A 23,193-nucleotide genomic window follows, 5' to 3' on the forward strand; every position below is an offset into this window, starting at 1 on the left:
TCTGGAGTACTTCTCCTGTCTTATCCGGTGTCCTGTGTGAATTTAAATATGCTCTCTCTAATTCTCTCTTTCTCACTTTTTTCTCTCTCTCGGAGGACCTGAGCCCTAGGACCATGCCTCAGGACTACCTGGCATGATGACTCCTTGCTGTTCCCAGTCCACCTGGCCATGCTGCTGCTCCAGTTTCAACTGTTCTGCCTGGGGCTATGGAATCCTGAGCTGTTCACCGGACGTGCTACCTGTCCCAGGCCTTCTGTTTTCAACTCTCTAGAGACAGCAGGAGTGGTAGAGATACTCTCAATGATTGGTTATGAAAAGCCAACTGACATTTACTCCTGAGGTGGTGACTTGCTGCACCCTCGACAAATACTGTGATTATTATTATTTGACCATGCTGGTCATTTATGAACATTTGAACATCTTGGCCATGTTCTGTAATAATCTCCACCCAGCACAGCCAGAAGAGGACTGGCCACCCCTCATAGCCTGGTTCCTCTCTAGGTTTCATCCTAGGTTTTGGCCTTTCTAGGGAGTTTTTCCTAGCCACCGTGCTTCTATACCTGCATTGCTTGCTGTTTGAGGTTTTAGGCTGGGTTTCTGTACAGCACTTTGAGATATCAGCTGATGTACAAAGGGCTATATTAATACATTTGGTTTGATTTGATTTGATCCATGCACTGTCAAAACACCCATGGGCAATAACATGGTGACAAAGCAGGAAGAGCAACACTCTTGCTTAAAAACAACGCGTCTCATGGCTTTCGACCTTCGTCTCACCTGAGCCCGTACAGGAGTTGTAGCGATGAGAGAAGATAGTAGTTACTAACAATTGGATACCACGAAATTGGGGAGAAAAGGGGTCATTTTTAAAATTTTAAATCATTAATTAAAACAACGCGTCTTACAATCTAACGCTTGCTTTGACGCATATCCACTATCCACCCAGATTATATTATTCTACCTACTTCTCCGATGACGCATGGAAAGCCGACAACAGAAAGGATGCTGAAGACAAGAAATGGATCACCCAAACTAAGAGGGTTGCTTTGCTTTGAAACAGGCTGGTGGCTGTGTAGTATGAATGCAGGATGGTGGGTGGGTAGTATGAAAGCAGGCTGGTGGGTGGGTAGTATTTATGCAGGCTGGTGGGTGGGTAGTATGAATACAGGATGGTGGGTGGGTAGTATGAAAGCAGGCTGGTGGGTGGGTAGTATGAATGCAGGCTGGTGGGTGGGTAGTATGAATACAGGATGGTGGGTGGGTGTGTAGGCAGGATAGTATGAAAGCAGGCTGGTGGGTGGGTAGTATGAAAGCAGGCTGGTGGGTGTATTGTGAATGCAGGCTAGTATGTGAATGCAGGCTGGTGGGTGGGTATTGTGTGAATGCAGGCTGGTGGGTGAAAGCAGGCTGGAGGGTGGGTATTGTGAATGCAGGCTGGTGGGTGGGTATTGTGAATGCAGGCTGGTGGGTGGGTATTGTGAATGCAGGCTGGTGGGTGGGTATTGTGAATGCAGGCTGGTGGGTGGGTAGTATGAAAGCAGGCTGGTGGATGGGTAGTATGAAAGCAGGCTGGTGGGTGGGTAGGCTGGTGGGTGGGTAGTATGAAAGCAGGCTGGTGTGAATGCAGGCTGGTGGGTGGGTAGTATGAATGCAGGCTGGTGGGTGGGTAGTATGAAAGCAGGCTGGTGGGTGGGTAGTATGAAAGCAGGCTGGTGGGTGGGGTGAATGCAGGCTGGTGGGTGGGTAGTATGAATGCAGGCTGGTGGGTGGGTAGTATGAAAGCAGGCTGGTGGGTGGGTAGTATGAAAGCAGGCTGGTGGGTGGGTAGTATGAAAGCAGGCTAGTGGGTGGGTAGTATGAAAGCAGGCTGGTGGGTGGGTAGTATGTATGAATGCAGGCTGGTGGGTGGGTAGTATGAAAGCAGGCTGGTGGGTGGGTAGTATGAAAGCAGGCTGGTGGGTGGGTAGTATGAAAGCAGGCTGGTGGGTGGGTAGTATGAAAGCAGGCTGGTGGGTGGGTAGTATGAATGCAGGCTGGTGGGTGGGTAGTATGAAAGCAGGCTGGTGGGTGGGTATTGTGAATGCAGGCTGGTGGGTGGGGTGAAAGCAGGCTGGTGGGTTGTATGAATGCAGGCTGGTGGGTGGGTAGTATGAAGCAGGCAGTCTGGTGGGTGGGGTAGTATGAAAGCAGGCTGGTGGGTGGGTAGTATGAAAGCAGGCTGGTGGGTGGGTAGTATGAAAGCAGGCTGGTGGGTGGGTAGTATGAATGCAGGCTGGTGGGTGGGTAGTATGAAAGCAGGCTGGTGGGTGGGTAGTATGAAAGCAGGCTGGTGGGTGGGTAGTATGAAAGCAGGCTGGTGGGTGGGTAGTATGAATGCAGGCTGGTGGGTGGGTAGTATGAAAGCAGGCTGGTGGGTGGGTAGTATGAATGCAGGCTGGTGGTTGGGTAGTATGAAAGCAGGCTGGTGGGTGGGTATTGTGAATGCAGGCTGGTGGGTGGGTATTGTGAATGCAGGCTGGTGGGTGGGTAGTATGAAAGCAGTCTGGTGGGTGGGTAGTATTAAAGCAGTCTGGTGGGTGGGTAGTATGAAAGCAGACTGGTGGGTGGGTAGTATGAAAGCAGGCTGGTGGGTGGGTAGTATGAAAGCAGGCTGGTGGGTGCAGGGTTAGTATGAAAGCAGGCTGGTGGGTGGGTAGTATGAATGCAGGCTGGTGGGTGGGTAGTATGAATGCAGGCTGGTGGGTGGGTAGTATGAAAGCAGGCTGGTGGGTAGGTAGTATGAATGCAGGCTGGTGGGTGGGTAGTATGAATGCAGGCTGGTGGGTAGGTAGTATGAAAGCAGGCTGGTGGGTGGGTAGTATGAATGCAGGCTGGTGGGTGGGTAGTATGAAAGCAGGCTGGTGGGTGGGTAGTATGAAAGCAGGCTGGTGGGTGGGTAGTATGAATTCAGGCTGGTGGGTGGTTAGTATGAAAGCAGGCTGGGTCCTATTCACTAAAATATCCCGATCGTTCTTATATCTCTCCCTCAGATATAAGGGCGGTACAATTTCCAAACCAAGAGGTGATGCAGCCAGCCACATGCCAAATCTTTTCAGCCTCCTGCGGGGGAAACCCTCATTTCACCTTACTGTGAAATGCCTACTTACAAGCCCTTAACCAACAGTGTAGCTCAAGAGATGTGACAAACACTAAAACCACACTGTGACGCGTTATCTACCAATCCTTGATCTTCCTCAGGGCAACAAAAAAAGCAAAGGGAGGGAGAAACCAGAAGAGCCTTGAGCCTAGCCGTCGAGAAGAGAGGGACGTCTGGCTGCCATGGTCACCATTTCCGCCGGCATTAAGTTTGCCGGGGCCTTGGAGAGGAAGTCAGTCGCTACGTTTCATTAGCTGACCCAGATAGGTAGGTTCACACACACACACACGCACGCACACACAGCCATGAGGCAACATCAAACATCTGTGCGAAATCCACAGGAGGCTGGTGAGGGGAAGATGGCTCCAGAGCCCATCCTACCCAATTAAGGTGCTGCAAGCCACCTGTGATCAAATCTCTATTCACTCCGTGCCTGGGAATGGGTTTCACTGCTCATGTCCATTCACTGAGCCTGTTCTTTGAAGGTCTCACGGGGACGCATTTTAAACATAAGCACTTGAAATGAACAGTCCACTGGTGAATGAATGGTACACTGTTGTTTTTGAGCTGTTTAGTGTCAGAGATGGAAGTCAAACATTAGGAAGTTGCTGACCACATTAAAGACAAAAGGTAGAGAGAGAGAGAGAGAGAGAGAGAGAGAGAGAGAGAGAGAGAGAGAGAGAGAGAGAGAGAATCGTAGGAGATGAAAGGGTTCAAGAGACAGAAAGAGAAGAGGGATAGGGAGATATGGAAGCAGAGGGGGGAAGAAGAGGGGGCTAACAGGAGGGATGGTGGAGCAGGGAGGGGGAGGGGAGGGTGGCTTGTTTTGGTTCTGCGGATGAAAGATAATAAATGGGGCCTCGGTTAGGCTGTGCGACTCTCATAATCATCATTGCCCTAGCTAGACATCTCCCACACAGCACTGTGAAACCAGCTCAGCTCACTCCAGAGACAACCACAACAGATCTGTTGGCCATGTTAAAACACTACGAAAATGCATTTATCCTACTTAGAAGTAAAACCATCGAATAGGTGAAAGCACGATTCTATGATGTACATGTATGGTAACACCAATTCTGCCATGACGGATCAGTGATTGCTCAGAGGAAGGAAGGAGGAACAGTAGAAAGAATTAAGACGGCAATTCCTTCGCATTGGAACGGGCCTTTAGTCTCACGGTTCCACTCCAGGGACTGCAACATCTCCGAGACACTGCTGCAAATCTCAACGTCACAGGATCCCTCTTCAAGCATGGCTAGATTTCTCAAGGGGAGTTCAGTCAGTCACATTAGTTCTCAGGACAGGAAGAGGACGACGCCCTTTTTATGCCACATATAACCCTTTCATTGTCGAACCTGAGTCTGGTTCAGTAGGCCCACTTACGGAAGGAAAACAATCCAAATGGGGAGGCACTACCAGTCCTTGTCCAATAAGAAACTCTCGACTTGGTTTACTGTTGCGAAACATTTCAAAACATGTTGCTATGGGGTGCCCTAATGAACATTGCTGATTGGATCACAGGATGACATCTGATTTTCATTAGTCTATAGTGTTGATGTTAAATAAGATTACAAATGCATACAATTTCATTGGATGCTAGTAGGCATTCTGTAAAAAAATCACCCAATTTTCCCATACAGTAGATACGCAGACGAACAGAGGTGTGATCCGAAACCTAAAAGACAAAGAGGCCTGATGATAAAGCAGCTGACATTTCACGGCTGATAGATATTTAAATGTGTGATTAACAGTCGTACGCAGCGTCCCATCCTTCAAAACGGACAGATTGAGACAAGGATGACTGACTATATAAAGAGCGATGTAATTTAATCTTCGCCCAACTCAATTGCCCCACCACATTCAATTCATCACACCCTCGGATGGGCAAGAGGAGAAGGAGGGAGACGGAGGTGGGCAGACCGATAAAAAGACAGAATGACAACGGGCTTTCATTCAAGGAGCAGACACTTTGTCTCAATTATAAGACTCTCCAAGTGGTCTTCATCTCCTGAATAAATGTAGTGGTTTGCGGAACTATGCTTGCTGAAATGATATGCACCACTGCCCCCACACTGGAGAACTTGCATGAAGGCTTTAGCTCAGAGGGATAACGCATTCACGGGAATGGACGACTCGGGTTTGATCATTGATTGGTTACAGAAGAAAGCAAGAGCTCATGCGAGGTCAAAACCGACTGTACAAGCATAACCACCAGCTTTTCAATGTGACTGAATATAGCCTAATAGGAGTCCAATAGGTCTTTTTACAGTACAGCCAACAGGAGCTAAGTCCACCCTTGTCTTCCTTCACACAAACTAATCACAGGCTGTGTTCATGATCCCTTTAAGCAAGGTTGTAGTAGGCTCTAAAAATCTAAACTTCCCTTGACACCTGTTCAATGTCTATTCTTAAAAAAGCATTTTCCAATCCAGCAATATCACACGTTCCAAACCGGACGACAGTTCAGCGTCCCTAAACAGCCCACTGTGGGGGTTCCCTCTCCGACACTAATGTCCTTCCGTGTGACAGTCAACCGGCCGGGAGCAGCCGGTAGGTGAAACCACGGTGATCTGGCATTCCAGCCGGGAACGTCATGTGACATTTGATTAGGGCTTCAGAAACATAAGGGGCATCTATTGAGAGGCCAACAAGAGCAGATTGTCTCTCTGCAGTCACTCTCCAATTACACAAACAACATCTCTCAAAAAACACATTCACCATCGACAGACACACACACCCCTCAAAGGAACACACATTTGTTCACCGACACAAACACACCTCTCAGAAAACACCATCCACACACACACACACACACACACACACACACACACACACACACACACACACACACACACACACACACACACACACACACACACACACACACACACACACACACGAGGATGGCCTGCTGTTACATAAGCAGATTGGTGAAGGCCAGATTGCAGAACCATGACCCACCCAGCAGGGAGCAGAACCCTGTCCCACCCAGCAGGGAACAGAACCATGTCCCACCCAGCAGGGAGCAGAACCCTGTCCCACCCAGCAGGGAACAGAACCATGTCCCACCCAACAGGGAACAGAGCCATGACCCACCCAGCAGGGAGCAGAACCATGTCCCACCCAGCAGGGAACAGAACCCTGTCCCACCCAGCAGGGAGCAGAACCATGTCCCACCCAGCAGGGAGCAGAACCATGTCCCACCCAGCAGGGAGCAGAACCATGTCCCACCCAGCAGGGAACAGAGCCATGACCCACCCAGCAGGGAGCAGAACCATGTCCCACCCAGCAGGGAACAGAACCATGTCCCACCCAGCAGGGAGCAGAACCATGTCCCACCCAGCAGGGAACAGAGCCATGACCCACCCAGCAGGGAGCAGAACCATGTCCCACCCAGCAGGGAACAGAACCCTGTCCCACCCAGCAGGGAACAGAACCATGTCCCACCCAGCAGGGAGCAGAACCCTGTCCCACCCGGCAGGGAACAGAACCATGTCCCACCCAGCAGGGAGCAGAACCCTGTCCCACCCAGCAGGGAACAGAGCCCTGTCTCACCCAGCAGGGAACAGAACCCTGTCCCACCCAGCAGGGAACAGAACCCTGTCCCACCCAGCAGGGAACAGAGCCCTGTCTCACCCAGCAGGGAACAGAACCCTGTCCCACCCAGCAGGGAACAGAGCCCTGTCTCACCCAGCAGGGAACAGAGCCCTGTCTCACCCAGCAGGGAACAGAACCCTGTCCCACCCAGCAGGGAACAGAACCCTGTCCCACCCAGCAGGGAGCGAACCGTGTCCCACCCAGCAGGGAGCAGAACCATGTCCCACCCAGCAGGGAACCTGCTATCACTACTGTCCTTACTTGGAAAAGCTACACCAAGACACACACACCCGCGCCTACCTCAAAAAAACACGAGCATGCATTAATTAAAGAATATATATAATCTAGAACACATGCATGCCCACACATCCATTTATCGAAACACACAAACACACACTATAACTAATAACAGTAATACTGAGTTCTGTCCTTTCCTTTCACTGCATGGTCTGGATAACGTGATCCTCAGTGAGTAGGGGGGCTGTTGTGAATGTGAAGGGGGGTAAGGATGTTTTTTTTTTCATTTTCATAGCCTGAGACAAAGCACTAGGCTAGCGAGGCTGCATGACGACAGTCACAGAGGGATAAATGTGTCCGGTTACCACCCCGCAATGTTCCCTGTGGACGTATTCTACATTCTACAGAGAATATTCTGCCTTTGATACTCCCTCCCCTGTCGTTCTCCCCCAACTCCACATGGAAAACAGAATACAGGGTGTGACTGTGTGTGTGTGTGTTTTCTGTGATTTAACAATGACAGAGAGGCAGTGGGGAGAGGTTCAAATGGTTTTATTCTAAATAGAACCCACACACGGACACATGCATATGTGCACTCGCCCGCCCGCACGCACGCACACACACACACATACTTCCTTGCCTCCTCCTCACCAGGGACTTATTATGGAGAATCCAATATACAAGAGCCTGCAATATACCATTTACACACCATAGGCCAGGGACTCTCTGGAAGTGGCCACTCCCCTCGGGTTTCAGGCAAGACAGCATCACCGTGGCTGACTGTAGCGGTTGCCGTGGCAACGTGAAGCACGCCATCCACTGCATCCGAGTGACCTGACCAGGAAAGGCTCTGGCCCCAAGGTAGGCTACGACAACCACAACGGATATTGGCTACAGAGGAAACAGGCCGTGTTCACTACAGGGCACTAAACAGTAGGCCCTTTTAAGAAAGGCTCGTTTTTTTGTGTCGTGTTGCACAACATTTTGTAAACATTTTGTGCCATAATCAATGAACAAGACCCACCACACCCATTACACCGGAGGATAGGACAGGGAGATGGTTGTCTGTGATAAAACAGGACTCATCAATGGAGGAGATTATCCCTGGAGAACCGCCATGCACCACCTTTGACCTCACAAGGAGGTCTATTCTCGGCAGACGAGATACCACACACACCTGACAGTGCCATGTCTAATTTGGTACCAAGCACAGTCCAGCAAGATGGCTTTTGTTAATTTAATCTGGTTGAGTGTGCATCCCACCCTGTTCCAGCTACAGAGGAGTGCAGATCAGAATAAACATGTCCGAGATGTTAATTCACTTGTTTATCCCTGTGTGTGGGCTACCCTGCAGCAGCATCAACAAGAGTGATTGGGAGTGGAGTAATATACCTGGTTGGGATCCGCCTTCCTCCACTAATAACTGCAGAACATTTCACCTAAATAAAGTGACTTTGTGTCTTTTATAGCGATGGTGGTAAACGGCACTACACAAGTTGAAAAGAAGTCAAGAATTGATGGACGTCATTGTTTTTGCAGCTGAACTATTTCTGGGTCTAAAATATTTAACATCAGAGGAACTACATGGAATACTGTATCGTGCAGTCCCACCCTCTCAGGCCTCAGAGCCTGAGTAGGGTATTTGAGTTTTCAAATGACTGAAGTAATGGGAATATATGTTATTAATAATTTTTTGTAGTTTGTCTGATGTTCATTTTCCCTACTCTGTAACGCAAATACTTTTTTGTGAGTTTTTTCCACCACCGTTCGGTTGGTGGCGGCAATACACCTTTTTGAGCGTAGTTCGCCATAAAACCACAGCGAAGAAGTAACTGTGGGTTGGCTGGGTCAGTGCTAACCTTAACCCTTACCTCTACCTTGACTGTGATAAACTAGGGGTGTATTCATTACGTCTGGCAACGGAAACCATTTAAGAACCAAATGGAAGCAAACTGTCATTTAGACAATGACTAACCCAGTTAGCGCTAGTTTATGCTAACTTGCTAGCTAGCAACTTCACTAGCAGTAAATGCTAGCCAGCTAGCTAGATAGCATAAGCTGCTAGGAGTGCTAGCTAGCAACCTTACTGCCAGATCGTCTGAGGTAAAATACATTAACAAAATAACGCAATTTAGTTGCAGTTGTAAATGTTTCCACTAGTCACTGATAGCTTTACAGTTAATGTTACTTTATAGCCTTTTAGCTATTTTACACAGAATTTTATGTCATATAGCTAGATAGATAGCTATGTCTTTAAGTGAGCTTTTCAATTGGCATCTCTCCTCCTGTTTTCAGTCACAGGTGGGGACTGGATTAGGTGTGAGCAGTGCAGGAGGTGGGCTCATGAGTTGTGCTCCAATTTTCCTGGGGATAGCTTTATTTGTGACCAATGTACAAATTAGAATCGTGCAGTTGCAGAGGATAAGCGAGTTGCCACATCAATTTTACACTGGGTTAATTAGTTAAGTTACTCCAATGTTATTAGTTATATTCCATTCCAAATCATCTTTATTTAATGAATTAAAGACAACTATTGAAAACCTTTTGCTCCAGAATGTCATTTTAAAGACTGTTAGGATTTAAAATCTTGCATTACGGCCTCCCGAGTGATGCAGTGGTCTAAGGCACTGCATCACTGTGCCACTAGAGATCCTGATTTGAGTCCAGGCTCTGTCGCAGCCGGCCGCGACTGGGAGACCCATGGGGCGGCGCACAATTGGCCCAGAGTCGTCCGGGTTAGGGGAGGGTTTGGCCGGCAGGGATGTTCATTGCGCAGAAGCGACTCCTGTGGCGGGCTGGGCGCAATGCATGCTGACACGGTCGCCAGATGCACGGTGTTTCCTCTGACACATTGGTGCGGCTAGCTTCCAGGCTAAGCAGGTATTGTGTCAAGAAGCAGTGTGGCTTGGCTGGGTTGTGTTTCGGAGGATGAGTGGGCTTTTAACCTTCACCTCTCCCATGTCCGTACGGGAGTTGCAGCGATGGAACAAGACTGTAACTAACAATTGGATACCATGAAAAAGGGATAAATCTCAAATCTTGCATTATTTAAAAAAAATGTGTGCAATTGTACATGATGGATTGTAAGGAACAGGAACAACAAAGGAAGACCAAAGAAAATGTATGTTCAGGTGAGTTAGAAGGAGGGACTTAACATCAAATTCCCTCATAGTGTGGATATTAATGGTGACATGTGCAACACAATCACCCCCTCCATATTTTATTTCAATAATTAAAATAAGATAACTAGACTATTCTTTTCATTATTACTTACAAAATAATTTCTAAATAAAACTCATTAAATTGATTTAAAGACCCTTCTGTGAAACCCTATGCCATAATCTTCTACCGGAGTTACCCGGGTACGTTAAAAAACACCCCTTTTCTAAAAAAACATTTCGTAAAAAAACAGAAAAAACTGTAGCCATTTGTTTTCCTTTATAGTTTATTAATCTAAGCATGACCTTCGTCCACATACCAATTTTCTTCCAAACATTGCTTTTTTGTGTCAGCAATTAGACATTCTTCTTAGGGGGGGGCTGGTTACCCCATAGTACCCAACTAGGGGCTTCATATGCACTCAGCTGTGACTGTGACAACAATAAACACCGCTCCCAGTCTCATCTGTTTTCCCGACGTTGTCTCACGCCGCGGAACATCACTTCTCACATGACACTGGACTTGCTGCCAGACACAAATAAAAAGCTCTCGAACAGCCACCCAATCACTTTGATAAATAAATTGATCAATCAATCAATTGAAGATCTCTCGGGGTTTTCGCCTTTAATTGCGTAAGCTAATTCTTAAGTTTAAGATACATTTTTTTATTCTATTAATTAGGCAAATATCAATCAACAACATAATATTTACCTGCTAATTCTTCGGGTTCTAGACCAGTCTCCGTGTCCAATCCACACACCACGAAGTAGTGGGCGAAGCGGCACGAAGCCGACCCTGTGCCCGAAGTAACCCCGCTCATCATCGGTTTAGATATGCTACTCGGTTAGTCTCTATTTCATACTCTGGACCTCCATCCTGTAGCCTATACGCAGGGCAAATTATGACACGCTGTAGTCTAGACAGTGGGCTAATTTCCGTTTTAATCAAACGAACACCTTGTATTTTTTTCGGAATTAAATGGTTCTTTCTGTATGTTCTCCGTCCACGGTCGGCAGTCAGCCTAGTGTCAGCCCGAAATGACTGTGTTGTGTAGGAGGCAGCCTACCTCATTGTGTGTGTGTGAGAGAGAGAGAGACACACAGAGAGATAGAGTAAATCTCATAAAATGTTCTCATCAGGTTTATTCAGATTCACATTTAAGATGGCCAGATGATGACTAATGTTTGATGTGATCTAATTATGACAATTAAGCTAATTAAAATCCCATACAATTAAAATAGGTAATTGTGCTGTGCAAAAACAGAAGCACAGTCATCGTCAGTGCTGGGTGGTGATTAGTGCTCATTAAAGGGCCTTGTTCAAATACGACAGACATACATCCTTCCTTCCTTGAAGTTGGATTGGTGTTAGTTGAGTTCTATATGGAATCCTAAAGCTAGGCATACACTAGACTAGTGTAACAGTGTAACTTTAGACCGTCCCCTCGCCCATACCCGGGCGCGAACCAGGGACCCTCGGCACACATCAACAACAGTCACCCACGAAGCATCATTACCCATCGCTCCACAAAAGCCACGGCCCTTGCAGAGCAAGGGGAATCACTACTTCAAGGTCTCAGAGCAAGTGACGTCACCGATTGAAACGCTAATTAGCGCGCACCACCGCTAACTAAGCTAGCCGTTTCACATCCGTTACACTAGGACTAAAATCTTGACATCTTGGGAGCACTTACATTCTGCAAAGTGTCTGCATAATCTGGGAATCCTGAAGTCTGCAACCTGTGTGCTCATATTACACAAGTTCGCTCCAATTTCGAACCTGTCCAGACCCCTCTCTGGACTTGCGGTTTCCAGATGTGTCGTAGCGCTAAGTGTAATCATTACCCCTTCTCCTCCGTGGCTGTAACTGAGCGACTGCATACAAGTTGCACAAGTCTCATGGAGGCGCCCCCGTTATGAGCGCAAGACCCATAATCGTATGTCCTTGACCTGCTCATTTTATGTGACCTACGCAGTGGCTATTTTAGCATGTAAATCTTGGTGGGGCAAACCCCCCCCCAAGCTTTTTTTTAGAAGCATGCCAGCAAAGCCACTACACAACACTAAACAACACATTAAGTCCACTGTAACGGCAACAAGCAGTGCCCACAAACTGTTAGTACCTAAATAAAGCTGTCCCAACAGCAGAGCTTTCTTTCCAGCACAATGGAGTGAATCCTTACCACCGCTACACAGGGCTAGCAGCGGAGCCTTGTCTGGCAGTGAAACAGTTAATTTACTGCCTTTTTAAAAACCATAGCTGATATGGCTGACCATTTCTCCATATTACATCATTTATGAAGCAGCATAAGACATTTTTAAGTCACCTTGTGGTGCGTGGCTATCCATCGTTGGCAAATTTTGTCATCAATGTGAAAGATTTACAATTCCGAGTTGGGTGACCGTTCAAAATGTATTTTTCCAGTCTGACTTCCCAGTTGCATTGCTTGCAGTTAGCCACTGTCACCGATTTCTTCCAAACAACTTGTAATTGTGTAATGTTTATGTCCAATGTCCGATGAGCACCAATACATTTTATCTATAATTTATCTTCATTATTTCTCGTAACCTTTATTTAACTAGGCAAGTCAGTTAAGAACAAATTCTTATTTACAATGGCGGCCTAAACCGGCCAAACCCAGACAACGCTGGGCCAATTGTGCACCCGACAATTGTGAAGTGCACCACACAATTGCTAGCTAATATTTTGAAAGTAAGATGTTTACATGATCAGTCCAATCAAAGCTACTGTAGATAACATTATTTGTTGTCATTTTATCTGTGGCCAACAATCTTGAGCCATCTTGGAAGGGCACTTCTAATCTAAGTCTATGGTAGGGCCCAAAGGGCTCACATTCTTGATGTCTACCCTTACTAAAGGTGGGTGACGTAGTGTCTCCATGAGTGACAGAACACTGAGCCAATCACTGTGAAATGCTCCTATTTTCTGCTGGCCGGCCCCACCACCACCACAGAAAGCACTGAGCTAGGCTGAAACACCATTTTGGAGCTGCCTGTTTGTATGTGGCTTTATTAACTCAATGATATATTTTTTTTTACACATATACAGTGGGGCAAAACAGTATTTAGTCAGCCACCAATTGTGCAAGTTCTCCCACTTAAAACATGAGAGAGGCCTGTAATTTTCATCATAGTTGAAGTGTACCTATGACAGACAAAATTAGGAAAAAATAAAGAAAATCACATTGTAGGATTTGTTAATGAATTTATTTGTAAATTTTGTAAAATAAGTATTTGGTCACCTACAAACAAGATGTCTGGCTCTCACAGACCTGTAACTTCTTCTTTAAGAGGCTCCTCTGTCCTCCACTCGTTACCTGTATTAATGGCACCTGTTTGAAATTACCTGTCCGCAACCTCAAACAGTCACACTCCAAACTCCACTATGGCCAAGACCAAAGAGCTGTCAAAGGACACCAGAAACAAAATTGTAGACCTACACCAGGCTGGGAAGAATGAATCTGCAATAGGTAAGCAGCTTGGTTTGAAGAAATCAACTGTGGGAGCAATTATTAGGAAATGGAAGACAAAAAAGACCACTGATAATCTCCCTCAATCTGGGGCTCCACGCAAGATCTCACCCCGTGGGATCAAAATGATCACAAGAACGGTGAGCAAAAATCCAAGAACCACACGGGGGGACCTAGTGAATGACCTGCAGAGAGCTGGGAACAAAGTAACAAAGCCTACCATCAGCAAGGGCATTGAAGATGAAACGTGGCTGGGTCTTTCAGCATGACAATGATCCCAAACACACTGCCTGGGCAACGAAGGAGTGGCTTCGTAAAAAGCACATCAATGTCCTGGATTGGCCTATCCAGTCTCCAGATCTCAACCCCATAGAAAATCTTTGGAGGGAGTTGAAAGTCCGTGTTGCCCAGCAACAGCCCCATAACATCACTGCTCTAGAGAATATCTGCGTTGAGGAATGGGCCAAAATTACCAGCAACAGTGTGTGAAAACCTTGTGAAGACTTACAGAAAACGTTTGACCTCTGTCATTGCCAACAAAGGGTATATAACAAAGTATTGAGATAAACTTTTGTTATTGACCAAATACTTATTTTCCACCATAATTTGCAAATAAATTCATAAAAAATCCTACAATGTGATTTTCTAAATTTTTCTTTCTTCTCATTTTGTCTGTCATAGTTGAAGTGTACCTATGGTGAAAATTACAGGCCTCTCATCTTTTTAAGTGGGAGAACCTGCACAATTGGCGGCTGACTAAATACTTTTTTGCCTCAATGTATACACTTTTTTTAATGCAAAAAGTGTGTGGCTCAAAACAGGTGGGGCATCTTGGCTGGAGCCTACAACTATACGATTTACCTGCAATCCCAGAAATTTGTCATGGATCCCAAATCGTTGCAAAATCACATTTAAAATTGTGTAATGTATGACGTGCTTAAAGATGCACTCCAGGATCTTAAGCACAACAAATTCATAACATATAGTACAAATTGGATTCCTAGCAAATTTGAAAAAAAATTAAAGTACACAATTTGATGACCTACTACACAAATGGGGACCACTTTTGGCTCGTGAGTGTTATGACCAATCAGATCATATCTTTTGCCAATAATTAGGCACATTTGGGCAGACTTGATACAACATTTTGAACAGATATGCAATGGTTAATTGGATCAGTCTAAAATGTGCACATACACTGCTGCCATCTAGTGGCAAATCTAAATTGTGCCTAAACTGCAATAAGATTGTGGCCTTTCTCTTGCATTTAAAAACATGTTTTTTTCTCTTATGTTTAATGTTATTTTTCAACATTCATTTCACATTTCCACTAACTTCAAAGTGTTTCCTTTCAAATAGTATCAACAATATCCTTGCTTCAGGTCCTGAGCTACAGGCAGATAGAGTTGGGTATGTCATTTTAGGCAGAAATTTAAAAAGAAAAAAAAAAGGGTCCGATCCTTAAGAGGTTTTAAGTCCGTGATTTACCTCAGGGACTGTTTTTTTCTATACTCTTGCCATTTGCTTGCTCTACAACCATGATGTAGACTGGCTGAAATGTAAGGAACCTTGTTTAAATGCCCATGTTACGGTGACTATAAATACAGTGTACATGTTATCTTTGTTGCTTGTGTGGGGTGGAGAAAACAATTGTTGTCCTGCGAGAAATGACGACAATTCTATAAAAGTTTCATAAGTCTAGTCAAACACACATTGCTGTTCTGAATATGTAGCCCAGGCAAAGTCAAGTTACACTTGGAGATAATATAATAATAATATATAAATAATATATGCCATTTAGCAGACGCTTTTATCCAAAGCGACTTACAGTCATGTGTGCATACATTCTACGTATGGGTGGTCCCGGGGATCGAACCCACTACCCTGGCGTTACAAGCGCCATGCTCTACCAACTGAGCTACAGAAGGAGATTAAAGCATGATACTTTAAGTGTAACTCGACTTTGCTACATATTCAATTGAGAATGTGGAATAAGAATAGTGCAAGATGGAGTTCCTAAAACACCTCTAATCAGTTTAGAGGTCCCTGTCTTGACAAGACTGGCTCCAAGACCTATGAAAAACTACACAATTAAAAATTCAACTGACCTTGAGTAGTTTTCTTTCCAAGTGTGCATTTTTTTATATATGCGCCTTGGATACTAAATTGCTCCTGCTGACATCTTGAAAGGAGAGGTTGTGAACATGGCCTTTTGCACAGGTATATTATGGCTATTCATCACCCCATAGTGTTTGAAATCATAGCTCATTGGATTTTTTGGGGGGGGATTTGTGCAGGAAATGTAAAACATGCTAACTTGGGTGATAATGACTTGCATGGGATTTTTTGGGGGACAGAAAAGCTAGATCAACAAAACCAACGCATAGCTTGCCATCTCTCCTTGTCCAGAGCCTGCTTACCGGGTAAGCAAAAAAAAAAATGTACGTCTTGTAATTTGGGTGAACTGTCCCTTTAACGTTGAACAAACACGATCCACAAAGCAACACAAGCAGTGAGTGACATTTTACGAGCCATCCTTCATCAACAGCGGGGTCTATGGGTGTCCGTGTGGAAAAGCCTCTTGAGGAAGAAGAGCTGCAGGTAGCCCACCATGATGATGACCGCACTCTGTACCGCAGACCACCAGGTGACATAGTTGTGGTTGAAGAGGAGAAGGTAATGGTCAGCACCTCTCCTCATGCGAGCGTAGTTGTAGTGCCGCCACATGTGTAAAATGTGACCTTGTATCTTGTTGGTACTCTCCTAGAAAAAAAAGGTTAGGCATAATTGATGACATGTTTTCTAATCTGTTCAAATTGACATGATCAACTATAAGCCATAAAAGACTCCGTGGATGCTCCGGTTGTACAACCGATGTAAAATGCATTGGATACAATGGTTGTGATGCGTTATGTTTTTCAGGAATTGTCTGCACAACAAAATGTTTATACAAGCACTGTGGAGACACCACACGAGGAGTGTAAATATTTTTTTGTGCAGGCAAACTCATCAGAAATATCCTTCAGAAGTCCAGAACCTTCTAGTGCAGGGACATCGTGTACCTCAATGTTGTTCAGAGTGTTGTTGAGGACTTTTTCTCCTTCTTTTGTCTCTCGCTGCATCTCCTCAGCACCCTCATAGTACACACCGAAGTTGAGAAAGACTCGGACGCCACCAAAGTGGTTCTTATAGTTCCCCAAGCACATCTGATAAAAACCTAGAGATAGAAAATGGTTGATTCTCATCAACACGACAATTCAACTTATGAACATAAAACAAATGAAAGATCAGATGTCTGTGGACTTTACCGGTCACTTCAGTTTGGAAGTTTATTTCTCCAATGGTGTCGTCTGTTGAGGCCATGAGGGCCCCTTCTGGGGAAATGACGGTCACGTAAAGATGGTTGTCACTGGCTAGTCCTGTCATCCACTGGACCTGCACACACACATGGAACATTGCACAGCCATAATTACCCGATGTCCCTTGATAAAATGTGTTTTTTATGCACTACTTGATCTTGGTAAAGCTACTGTTAAAACACACACAGATACCATTTTATCACAAAATGTATTTTTAGTCTTCCATTCAGTTATCTTAGTTCTACGTTGAAGCTAAGCAAAGATAAGAAGATAAGGAGTAAAAATGTCTAGCTAGCTGATAAGTCCAAGGTCATGCAATTACAAGCCAGGTTCCATAAAGTTACTGGGGTATTATTATATGAAAGCTTGTTCCTATACTCTTCCTCAACTAAAAGGTATCTTCAAACAATATTATTGTAGCACATTTTATTGGCACAATACTGTGCAGATCATTTAGCAAAGCCAGGGAGTAGTCCCGAAAAAGGGGTTTGAACTTGGGACCTTGTAATTGTCAACCCAACACCAGCTGTTCCCCCAACCACTTGATGAGGTTGCTAGATGTTGGGTTAAGACCGTATGTACCTTTGGCCTCCCGAGTGGCGCAGCGGTCTAAGGCACTGCATCTTAGTCACTACAGACCCTGGCTCGATTCCTGGCTGTATCACAACCAGCCATAATTGGGAGTCCCATAGGGTGGCGCACAATTGTCCCAGCGCCGTCCGGGTTTGGCCGGCATTGTAAAAAATAATTTGTTCTTAACCGACTTGCCTAGTTAAATAAATATTACATTTTAAAAAATGGTAAAATGTGCTTACCATGTAGGTTAGGTAGAAGTTCCCACTCTGGTGTGCAAAGTGCCAAAAGCACTCTAGCCCCGAGGCTGGCACCACGATGGCAAAGGCATATCGATCGGACCCTCGGAACAGGTTGTGGTCCTTCAGGCCTAAGCGGGGCTCTGTCTTTTGTCCGCCGCCCCCATGCCCCATAAGGAGTATGACAAGAACAGAGTACCACACCTCAATATGCATGGTCTGCATTCATACACTCACAAAACTTGTACTGTTTGGGAGTGGTAGACTAGAGGTAGCTACTTTTTTTGTTTGAGCCAATTATACAATACTGTATCATGCCCAGGTGAATGATTAACCACAGTTGTGTCCATTAGGCACAAAACAGTTTTCATCTGAGTAAAACAGGGAGGAACTACCTGGACCAGTCCAAATAAGAATGGTTTATTTTCATTTTCCATTGCGTAATGTTAAGCTTGTCCCATAATGAACACGACCCAATTGTGTAAAATAAAGGTGCTCAACGGTAACGTGCTGCTAACCATCACTGAGTCAGAACACAAACTCAAATCCACACCAAATATATGCACTGGAATGACAACATTTGTCAAAAGGTGTGCGACTTTAATCAAATCCAACATAGACACGTAGGGAGCAGATCCCATTTAGTAACACTTACATTAACAACAGGGTCGGGGTCAATTGAATTTGAATTCAATCAATGTAATGGAATTTAAGGCTGCGATTTGATCCGATCAGTGGTAGATCCGTGTAACAGCGCACGAGAAATTCAAAGGTCATTAGAGATTGAGCCAACATATGCAGCATTTACCGTGAATGCAGTCTCCACATATGCAGCATTTACCGTGAATGCAGTCTCCACATATGCAGCATTTACCGTGAATGCAGTCTCCACATATGCAGGAACATTGCCTTTAAAAGGTGCATAGCCGAAAAGGGTGATCGGATTGAATCCCGGCCTTAAATTGTTGACAGCGTCGTTACTGGTTGACTGAATTCAAATGGAATTCATCCCAACCAGGGCACATGAGGGCACTGAATACTAAAATCACCCAGGGACTCAGCAGCGAGTTCTCTCTGGTGCTTCTGTAGTGGGCTTGGTGTTGAAGAGCCTCTTGAGGAAGAAGAGTTGCAGGTAGCCTGCCATGACGATGACCACACTCTGGACTGCAGACCACCAGGTGATGTATTTAGAGTTGGAGAGGAGGAGGTAGTAGTCGGCGCCTTTCCGCATGCGGCCAAAGTTGTAATGTCGAAACATGTGGAAGACGTAGCCCTCCACGCGATGGGACGTCTCCTAAAAAGTGTTAAAATGTTATTATTTAACACCAACTGACATGGTTAATGCTGAAGATAGGCCAAACACATTCATTGAGTAATATATCCAGACATATTACCGTCATTGACTAAGTCGAAAAATAGTGTAAATATATATATTTTTAAATACATTTTAGCAAGTAGTTACACCTACTCAAGTATTTTAACAGTATGTTGTCGTTTGTTTGGGCATGTTCACATTTTAGTAACGTATGATATTATCACAGGTGTGATGAATGCCTTATTCCTGTCCATGCCCATATGCGCTTAATTGAGAGCAATGTGACTGGTTCTCTATGTGATTGTCTCTCTTTAGAACCCTTGTTTCCGTCACTAGAGGTGTGGTCATCCAGGTGCAGGGCTTAGTGGCAGAGGTGGTGCAGGGTTTTCTAAAATGAGTATTATGTTGATGAAATGATGACTAAAGTTGTGTTATGCTTTCCCTGCACTGAAACAGGTTTTTGTTTGATTTGATTGTTTTGTGTTATATCCTCCCTCCATTTTGTTTGCAAAACTAAAGTTATCTTGGTTTATGGAAGCCGAAACTCTGAGGGGGAGTGAACTATTACCTGCCTTGTGGTGTTGGCGGATCTACGGTACTGAACCGAGTTGTCACAGCCCTCTCGGCCAGGGTGTCACATTCTCAATTAGTGACATAACATTAAACTTTGCTGGCCATGTACTGTATAACCCCTGGGTAGTCTACTGCATGTTGTCGCCCTACAGGTTGTTGAGGCCTCAGGATGGTGGAATTGGTTGCTCCCTGTTCCCTTTACAACCACTCAGAGCATAAACAGAGGCCCTATGGGCAAGTTATTATGGTAAGCTACAACAAATCATGGAAACTATTTACTAAACTGAAATGATTACAAAATAAATGTAGTAACCCCAAAAGCTTTGTTTTTGGCAAGGACTCAGGAGATGGCAAGGACTCAGGAGATGGCAAGGACTCAGGAGATAGGACTCAGGAGATGGCAAGGACTCAGGAGATGGCAAGGACTCAGGAGATGGCAAGGACTCAGGAGATGGCAAGGACTCAGGAGATGGCAAGGACTCAGGAGATGGCAAGGACTCAGGAGATGGCAAGGACTCAGGAGATGGCAAGGACTCAGGAGATGGCAAGGACTCAGGAGATGGCAAGGACTCAGGAGATGGCAAGGACTCAGGAGATGGCAAGGACTCAGGAGATGGCTTGTCAATCAATAACTAGCGGGGAGAATTTGTCTAGGTAACCAACTTGATTCTTCGTACCTGTACTACTAAAGTTAAAAAGCATCCGTTTGCTGTAAACATGGGTGAGTTTTCCTCCATTTTTTTGTTGCATCAGCCTTGGCACTATTCCTTTTAAATCCATGTCACATTGAGATTGACTTTCTAATTTAAATCTAACCTATGGCCTGACCCATTACCTTATTTATTTCTGCCCCCACCCCAGTTGCAAGAACTGACATCCCAAACAGCAGCAGGAATGAACAGGGTTCACAGGATGACAAAGGACACAAGATCAGTTGGATACCAAAGCAAGCACCATCGTGTAAGAAATATCTTCCTTTGTACACAATCAGTGAAAGCATTAGCATTACCACGTTCAGACCACATAATAGGTCAACAATATGTGATTATACTAAAATCGCGACTTCAACTGGTTATTCAGTACAGCACCGTAACGTTAAAAACGCAGCCATCGTGTTCTGGAGTCGGGTCTGTAAGAGGAGTGGCCTGGAGGCCAAGGAAAAGTGGGCAAGTGGTGCTAAAGTCATGCACTCAAGGTCTCGGACAACATACGGAGGGGTGTTGCAGCGCTTCCAATCACATAAGGGAGAGAGTGAAAAATGAGCCTGTTACTGACTGAACCATAACGACTTTAAAAAAGGGGACATTTGAAAGAAACTTGACTGATTTAAATGAGAGTTTCTTTGAGTAAGAACTTCAACCAATTGTTTTGTACTTAATTGCCCTAAATTTATATTTACAAAACAAAATGTGTGGAAACGTAAACATTTTTCTGGACAAGTTTGTCACAGGTGTGACAATAAGCCTCCATTGTTTAACACACATGAGTCTGCCTTCTTGATTGATCCTGTAATTTCATTGGCTGTTTCTTTAAATACAAATATTTTTTTGTTTGAGGTGTTGCTGTCTAAGTTGAGAGAATATATTTGACTTATCTTCATTTGAAGTTGAATTCATGTTTAGGTAGTGCTTCTCTCGAACCTGCACTAAAACCTGTTTTTGTTTGTATATTTCATGGCGTTCTCCTGTGTGTTCCTTGTCCTTCGACCAGGCTTAAAAACAAGTAGTCTGAGGTTGGTGGAGAAGGAGAAAATACAATGTGTAAACTTGCAAGTTGTTGTTGACCTTGATTTCGCCACTTAACCCAAACTTTTAAGCACAGCATTTGTAACATATTGTACGAATTGGATGGATGTTGTAGTACACAAAAAAACAGAGACGTGTTTTGGTTTGTGAGCACCACTTTCAAAACTACTGGCTGAAATTCTACAAAAGTTCTGGAGCATCACTTTAAGAACTTGCATGTTTGGCAGAGCTCCCCATGCTCTTCTTTAAACCTCACAATATATGATACGTGATATTGGACAATAAGATTGTGTGTATGCTGACCTCATTCCTTTCCATGTAAAATGGACAAAAGTTATCGTAACATATTGGATCGTACATGCAGTCAAACCCCAAATAGAGCATTACCTCTATGGTGGACAGAGTGTTGTTCAGGTCTTTTTGGACTTTCTTCTCCTCCTCCTCCTTCTGTTTCCATTGGTCATCAGAACCGTCGTAGTACACCCCAAAGTTGAGGAAGACCTGCATGCTGCCAAATCGGTTGTGGAAGTTGCTGAAGCACATTTGATAGAAACCTAGAATTCAAAATAAAAATAAGTTACATACTTCCACCACATTTCAACGGGTGTACTGTTTTTTTTTTGTGTGTATGTGTGTGTGTGTGTGTACGTTCAAAAGGAGGAACAATGTACCGGTCTCCTCAGCTACAAAGTTGATTTGACCCGTAGCTTCGTCAATTTTGGACAACAGCAAGCCTTTAGGAGAGTTGACAGTGACGGATAAGTGTCTGTCGTTGCCGACACCAGTCACCCACTGGACCTAAACGCAGACAGATGGCTCTCGTTCACTGTCACATGGGACAACCATGTGCTGCAAACCATATGTTGGGGGCTCTGAACAGATTGACTTTTTATCTGAATATTATACATTTTAAGCCAGGCCAAGCCAGGCAATAATTAGTAGGCATAACTTTCCAAGATAAATATGTTGCACAATAAAAACATATCCTGTTATTGTACTACTAAACTAGAACAATGGCTTACCATAAAAGTCAAGTAGAAGCGCTCCCCTTGGTGTGCAAAGTGCCAGAAGCACTCCAGTCCGGAGGCACGCAGCACGACAGCAAAGTCATACTGGTCCGCTCCCCAGAACAAGTCCTTGTCCGCTGGTAGGTCTGGACGGGGGTCCACCAAACCCAATAGAGCCAGGAGCACGAAGGATAACCCACATAACATGGCTGGTCCTCTTGAATGGATACGGTTTTATAGCAAGGAGGTGCAGGTTGCTACTGTCTGCCAGTGTGGATGTGTCGTGGCTTGTGGTACAAGAAATTATTAACTACAACCCGTATGTCTGCTTCACTAAAAAGGTGGGGCACCGGGGAGAAGCGTCCCCAAGGTATAGATCTAGGATCAGCCCCCCCTTCACCCCTTTATACACTTAACCAATAGTGGGGGAAGTGCAAAACTGGCCCACGGTCAGCGTCTAGGGGCAACTTCATCCTACTCCCTATGATGGGTGGAGCTGAGTGGTATGGGAAAATACAGGTCCCTTCACATATGGCGTTGACTAAGCTGATCCCAGTTCCCTCCCTAGCCTTTTCCCTCAGCCATAACCCTTTAGCGTTTGCAGATCTGAAGGGCCTGGACAGGTATAAGCAGTGTAAAAGGTGAAGCTTCCATTATATTGCTTCCACCTTAGAGATCTGCCAACATCAAAGGGCTACAGGAAGGGGAAGGGAGCGAATTGGGACCAGTGCTTCACACACGGCTTTCTGTGTACAGCAAATCA

General features: G+C 45.1%; 3 protein-coding genes across 4 annotated transcripts in view; all 3 read right to left on the reverse strand.

Annotated features, from left to right (window-relative positions):
* The window catches only part of LOC124039241 (DENN domain-containing protein 5B-like), a 61,711-nt gene extending 50,067 nt beyond the window's left edge, over positions 1–11,644 (reverse strand). For both annotated transcript variants that reach the window (XM_046355164.1, XM_046355155.1), the window contains exon 1: positions 10,841–11,644. In XM_046355164.1, coding sequence (XP_046211120.1) covers positions 10,841–10,952 — 112 coding nt within the window. In that variant the 5' untranslated portion in view covers positions 10,953–11,644. The remainder of the gene's footprint in view (positions 1–10,840) is intronic.
* Positions 11,645–14,327: 2,683 nt separating this feature from the next.
* Positions 14,328–18,201, reverse strand: LOC124039417 (transmembrane emp24 domain-containing protein 6-like). The gene is made up of 4 exons (XM_046355380.1): positions 17,794–18,201; positions 16,928–17,054; positions 16,682–16,836; positions 14,328–16,382 (listed from the first exon to the last, which is right to left on the reverse strand). Exons 1-4 carry the CDS (start codon positions 18,013–18,015, stop codon positions 16,161–16,163), a joined length of 726 nt encoding a protein of 241 aa, XP_046211336.1. The 5' UTR covers positions 18,016–18,201; the 3' UTR covers positions 14,328–16,160.
* A 150-nt stretch (positions 18,202–18,351) lies between these two features.
* Positions 18,352–23,138, reverse strand: tmed6 (transmembrane p24 trafficking protein 6). The gene is made up of 4 exons (XM_046355391.1): positions 22,446–23,138; positions 22,095–22,221; positions 21,811–21,977; positions 18,352–19,084 (listed from the first exon to the last, which is right to left on the reverse strand). Exons 1-4 carry the CDS (start codon positions 22,635–22,637, stop codon positions 18,848–18,850), a joined length of 723 nt encoding a protein of 240 aa, XP_046211347.1. The 5' UTR covers positions 22,638–23,138; the 3' UTR covers positions 18,352–18,847.
* Positions 23,139–23,193: the final 55 nt, after the last annotated feature.

The sequence above is a fragment of the Oncorhynchus gorbuscha genome, linkage group LG01 (assembly GCF_021184085.1).
Source record: "Oncorhynchus gorbuscha isolate QuinsamMale2020 ecotype Even-year linkage group LG01, OgorEven_v1.0, whole genome shotgun sequence".
Lineage (NCBI taxonomy): Eukaryota > Metazoa > Chordata > Actinopteri > Salmoniformes > Salmonidae > Oncorhynchus > Oncorhynchus gorbuscha.